Below are 6211 nucleotides of genomic sequence, written 5' to 3'. Positions count from 1 at the left end.
TTTCCACAGAGCTCCTCTCCAGCAGGTCAGTTCCCAACCTGTACTGATGCTTATGGTTATTCCTTCCAAAATATATTGGAAAAAGGGAACATTTATTTTATCAGTCAATACTATAGGTTTTCCCATTTGGAGCATTTGCCAGTGGTCATCAGTGCGTTAGGATTCTCCTACAGTCTTTTCAGTCAGTCCTGTGATTTTTTTTTTTTCAGTAGAGGAAGGACTCGCATAAGTAAGCAGATAATTGGTAAGTACTAGTTGTCTTGCAGCTTTTCTCTGAGAGAAGACAGTGTCTGCTCTGGAGTTCTGCAATGGAGACAGAAGTTTCCTTCTCCTTGTTCCAAGGGCTTTTCCTCCATTTTTACAAAATGTGCAGAATACAAGGCACACCCACAAAAAGGCCTCTCATCTTAACAGTGTTGTTACCTCCTCTGCTGGCATGGTATTCACACCAGTTTTTATCATCCAGTGTTGATGGCAGGACTCCCTTTGGCTCGCATCTGTTTCTGGGACCTCTCTTTGGAGTACATACAATAGTAAGGAGGAAAAAACGATGTAAAATCCAGACAGCCCTTTGTACTTTGAATTGTTCTGACATCCCTTGAGACTCTGGCATTTGCCTAGCAGTTGTTCTGCTAAATCTGTTTTGCTCTTCTGCTAGGCCTATGGAATTGAATGATCATTTAGGCTTTAACAAAGCTAGGGGAATTAGAGTAGCCTCAAACTGGAAAACTGTACAAGAGCCACAGGGCTTGTCCTCAAGCCTTGCCAACATAACACCCCATCCTTGTGTCATCCTGATGCTAGAAGCTTCCCTGTCATGATCTCCCGCTATGGATTTCAGTTCACTGGGACGATATTCTGAGCAAGTTCACTCATTTTGCAGGAAGTACAGGAGAGATAATGAGCGTCGGTGGAAGAAATGGTCCCATATACCACCTGAGGAAATTTTGCCTCTGGAGACCAGTGAGACAAGTTATGTTAGTTTGAAGGTAAGAGAAGCACAATGCTCAAAGCTGGGTCTTAGATTTTGTCTTCTAATGACCACCAATGCTGGGGTGTTGGCATGTGTTTTGCTGTATATTTTACCAATTAACAAGGGTCAACAGAAAGGACACTGGCATCAACCAAAAGAGTAAGCTCATTTTACAGATTGTCTTAAAATAATACAGATAGGAAATAATGTAGTGAGCAATCAGAATAAGTTAAGTATATTGGTAAGTGACAACACAAAGTTAGGCAATGCATCTAATCATTACTATATAAAGTTAGCAATAGTGATTAAGAAAGATACATCACCAATTGCCCTATTTACCGTCATCCAGAGCTGCAGTCACTGGGGTGCCTTGGAGCAGCGAAGGTTTGGAGAACCTCTCCCTGGCAATTGGGAAGTCCTGCGTAGTGCATCCACCTGCAGATGAGGCCATCAAAGAGTTGCTGCACAGTGGTCCAGCTTTAGAGTGCTTACTTATCAAACTCTGCAAGTCAGGATGACTTGCATTTTCCTTTGTGCGGAAATATCTGTCACATCATCCTGTAGGTTGGATTCTGCCCAAAGTCTGGCCAGTCCTTGGGGAGAAATCCAAGGGAGTATCTCTATCCTTGTGGTTTTAGACATTTATTCCTTAACTGAGATTTGTCTGGTCTCACCATCTATTTCAGTCCTAACCAAGGACATTTGCTGATTACCCATATTATTACTTTTGCGGATGGCTGCTAAAAAGTTGCTGGTTGCTGTTGCACTATAAATGTTGTAACAAATATAGTCTTTACAGGGTCCATCTAGAGGTCAACAATTAGCTTAGACTTGTTACCCAGGCCTTGGCATGTCAGCATGCTCCAACTATGCAGGCTATGGCTCTGGTAGAACTATGATCTGTTAAATTTTTTTTTTAAAATTTTTTTTAAACCCTCACTTGCTGTTTTGAAGAAAAAAGAGATTGTTCCCTATCTATCATTCCCTAATAGAATATATCTGTTCCCCAGCAGTAAAGCTCATTTTGTGATGAGGGAATGGGCTGAGTATTGATTTCCAGTCTCTTCCTGTTGCAAATTATTTCCATGTGCTTTGTTATACCTCTGTAACTCTCAAGAGCATGAAAGCAGCAGGTGCAGGCTCTGGCAGCTGTGGGAGTGGCATGGATGTTCCACACTTGCTGTGGCATGTAGTGGCCCTCCCTTAAGAGAGAGGCTTATGCTTCTCTGTGTGGCATACACTGACAGTACTTATCTCTCTGGACCTGACAAGTGGTGAGTAGGTGATAATTGCAAGTTAATCATTCTTCTTTGTTCTCAGATCGATGAAGATAAGAGGCGTGACACCACGCAGAGACTTCGCCAAGGCAAATATGACAAGAAGGTAACCTGACTGCAGTGTCCACACTCCCTTCCTCCTTTTAGGAGGGCTCTTTCAGGGAGGAGGTCATTCCTCTCTAGAGGAATTGAGGAATTGAGGGGTTGAGGAATCTCAACCTTGCAAACTGGCTTGATCTTGTAGAAGAAATAAGCCATTTATTCCCTATCAAGTGCTTTGCATTTTGCTTACTGACGGGAGACAAAATATGAGACTCCATGAACTCCCAGCATAGTCCAGAGCTGCAGAAGCAGAGGGAACAGAAATCTGGTACATTCTGGTGCAGAGGAGATTAACAGATTAATGGAGGACAGACAATTTACATGTCAATTCTTGTACATTCAGCAGAGCTATCTGCCTGACTAAGACATATTCATATTGTGTTTAAAATTTTCACCATTGACAGTTCTAAATAGTTCCTATCTACCTGGTAAATCTTTTTAAGGAAATATAACTCCATTACTTATTACTCCATTAACTGAAACTCCAACAGCGAAGCAGTAGGCAGGTGTTTCTGAAGTATTTCTTTGTACAAACATTTCTTGGAAAAGAAGGATGAATCCTGGTGTACTAAACCTATGATTCTTTTCCCACTGTTATTTTTTCTTCAGGTGGTGATCCTAAAGGATCTCAAAAACAACGATGGCAATTTCTCAGAGAAGCAAAAAATAGAACTGAACAAGGTAACTGTTGCAAATAGCAACTGGACACTGCAGGGTGGGATGGAGCCTATGAGTGAAGTCATTGCTTTCTACTGTCAATTCCAACAGCCATGTGCTTGTGCATGTTTATGAGGTGGATGGGTAATAAGTTCCTCAAAGGATACTGCTTGGTGAATTTTTTCTTTGTGTGTGTGATCTCATCACCAGTTCACGGTCTGAATTGTATGTCAGTGAAGCTGAGGATGGATGAAGTAATTCATGCTCTGTCATATGGCCTTGCTAAATACATTTTTATAGCTGATGCTAAAAGGCAAGGCACTCCTTTTGCCCATATCATGCTAATTCATTAGTAGCAGAATGTTTTAGTTAAATCTGATTATTGAATGCCAAGTGCAGCTCTTTAAACATAAGTAACTATCTGCTGACTTGTGCATACAGGCTCTTCCAACGTGAGAGATTAATTTGGCTGCAGTACTGCATCTTTTTTGAATGAATAGTTTTCCTTTTTACACAATGCAGCTATACTGTGAATTCAATAAGCTCTAAAAATATCTCAAAGTAAAATACAGTTGTCTGTATGAATGGACAAAGTCCATAATATCATGCAGCATCATTACATTTTTATTACTTGCTCATTTACTGCCTGATTCGCAACGTTCTGTCACTCATAATGGTTATTCTGGTCAACTGGGAATTTTGAATAGAGAGGCAATAATGAAGACTATAGTGGGCCCTGGAATTGACTTGTAGTAGCCAACAGCAGCCATTCATCTCCCTAATCCAGAAGGCTCTGGAATGACAAATGTCTTCCAAGTACTTCACTCAGTGCCTTAGTACACACTGGTTTAAAGGAAATTCACACATCTTATCAGGGTCTGAGATAAAAAGCCACGTCACACAAGTATCCTTGACCTGTGTTTCTGTACTAACAATGGTTGCTTTTAAAAATACATGCAATGTTTCTGCTCCAGCTCCTACAGATTGATTATTACAACCTGACCAAGTTCTATGGCACTGTGAAGATAGACACCATGATCTTTGGGGTGATTGAGTACTGCGAAAGAGGTTCTCTGCGGGTAAAGAATTTTGCAGGTCTCCTTCCACCTCCTAATTATCAATTTTCAAAGTAAAAAAAAAATTAAAAATCCCGATCTCTATGTTTCTGGCCCTTATGTGGCAGCAAAGGACTAAGCACATGGTGGCAGGTTTCTGACTCTCAGTTCCCTCTCCCTTGCTCAGTTGTCCACAGCCTTCCCCACGTGTTGCTGTGGCTGCCATCAGTTTGATGGTTCTCAGCAGCCTGAGGATGAGGTGAGGTGCAAGCAAGGAAAAGTACAGGCAGAGCTCTGCTCAGGTAACAGCAACAGCCAGTGTTTGCATTGTGGCCCCTATTGGGAGCATACAGGATATATTTTTTTCTTTATTTTCCAAGCTGTAGCTGTTGTCTCTGCTGATCCCTTTGTAGACCCCACAGTGCCCCAGGGTGTGAAAGAACAGATTTGAAAATATGTTTGATATTAGTAAGGGACAAGCAGTTTGAGTCCGGAACATGGCAAATCTGGTGTCGTAAGGGACAACAGCCCTTAATTTCTATTTATAAAAGAAATAGTAAATTGATGCCTGGCAAGAGTTATGTAAAGACTTATGGTTTGTTACTACCAATATTATTTCAGTGTTAATCATGAAGTCATGGTGGCATCAGCTCTTCTGCAGGCACACATTGTCTCTTCTTTTGAGTTCATACAACGACTTTCATCAGTAGCAGTGGTCTCTGGAACAAAACCACAGCAAGGCAGCAAAATAACAGCTCTATCTCTTGTTCTTTTCTTGTAAACTGGCATACTCATAGAGGTTTACTTTTAGCAATGGAAATAATGGTGGCTGGAAGAACTGTAAATGACTGGCACTTTAAGATAAAGGAACAGTCTACTTTGAACTTGTAAAGCCATGAGTAAATTGGTAAGAAATGAACTGTGAGCACAAACCACAGAAGTTCCTTTCTTTTCCTCTTGCACACTTTGCCCATTTCCGCCTCAGCTATTTGGCTTTATTAAAGACTCATCTTCAAAAGCAATTCGCTATTTACCTTTAATTAGACAAAACCCTCTTTTCTGGAGTACTCAATTTTCTAGCTCTGTATAAACCCAAAATTTATTTAATAGTCCCTGGTTTTGGATTCAACTCCTGCTCTATAGCGCATGTACTCCCTATAAAAAATGAAGGGCTACCCATTTCAGTCACTGGTTGAAAGGCTGTGAGATTTAGATACTCATATCCCATCCTCTCCTTTTTCCCTGATGCCATTCTTTTCTTCTCTTTACAGGATGTTTTAAATGATAAAATATCCTACCCTGATGGCACGTTCATGGATTGGGAATTCAAAATCTCTGTCATGTACGATATTGCCAAGGTAAGAGGGCTGCTGACAGTGTTAATCACCCTGTCTTGTCTTGCAAAATGGACCCCCTGGAGAATGGCAGCTCTTGGGGCCTTCTCATGTCCTTGCTAGAGCATGTATGCCTTTCCACTCTTTCTTCCTCTGGGGATAGGTGTATGAGGCAGGAGGAGCTAGTGGCTCTAAAAACTGAAGGGCGAAATGGGAGCCAGAGATGGCTTTGGGCTATTTATAATAAAAAAAGTATTCCTCAAAGAAATGTGACCCAAAGATCAGAGGGTTCCAATCTGTTGACAAGTGAGTCTCATTAGTAGGGCCTTCACAGTCACAAGACCTGCAAAACACCCTGCTCTCTGGCCTCAGGTAAGGCATATAAAGGAAAACTGTGTTTTTTCAAAACGGTGGAACTATTCCAATTTGTATACAGAGACAGGATAAACTTCCTCTAAATAAACTGTTTATTTTGCATCCTGATTTTCTCACTCACTAGAGTGAGAAACTAGAAACTAAAGCTATCCATTTCAGGCAGTTCAAGAGGGAAAAAATTAATCCTGTACAGAAACCAAGACTGATTTTCAGTAGCTTTCTATAGATCTTTAAATTTCAGCTCCTTGTGGTAGGAAGACTCAATATGAATGGTAAAGGAAATTCAGTTCTATATTAGAGACTTGTATCTGTTTAGCTGATAGCTGAGGAACCTTTATAATTCACAGGTGTAATAATTCATTATACCTCTGTAGGTAATGTAGAGAATTACCTCTGCCTTTTTGCTACTGCTCAGCTGCTCTCCTCTTCCTATTGCTG

The 6211-nt window shown here is 40.9% G+C and overlaps 1 protein-coding gene across 1 annotated transcript in view; it reads left to right on the top strand.

Annotated features, from left to right (window-relative positions):
• Nucleotides 1-830: 830 nt before the first annotated feature.
• Nucleotides 831-6211, top strand: part of GUCY2C (guanylate cyclase 2C) — a 22163-nt gene continuing 16782 nt past the window's right edge. The window contains exons 1-5 of the mRNA XM_010171522.1: nt 831-989; nt 2294-2356; nt 2962-3033; nt 3984-4088; nt 5336-5422. Coding sequence (XP_010169824.1) covers nt 831-989; nt 2294-2356; nt 2962-3033; nt 3984-4088; nt 5336-5422 — 486 coding nt within the window. The remainder of the gene's footprint in view (nt 990-2293; nt 2357-2961; nt 3034-3983; nt 4089-5335; nt 5423-6211) is intronic.

This window comes from Antrostomus carolinensis, unplaced genomic scaffold (assembly GCF_000700745.2).
Source record: "Antrostomus carolinensis isolate BGI_N321 unplaced genomic scaffold, ASM70074v2 scaffold437, whole genome shotgun sequence".
Lineage (NCBI taxonomy): Eukaryota > Metazoa > Chordata > Aves > Caprimulgiformes > Caprimulgidae > Antrostomus > Antrostomus carolinensis.
The sequence above is the reverse complement of the archived record's forward strand: the minus strand, read 5'-3'. Positions and strand labels throughout refer to the sequence as shown.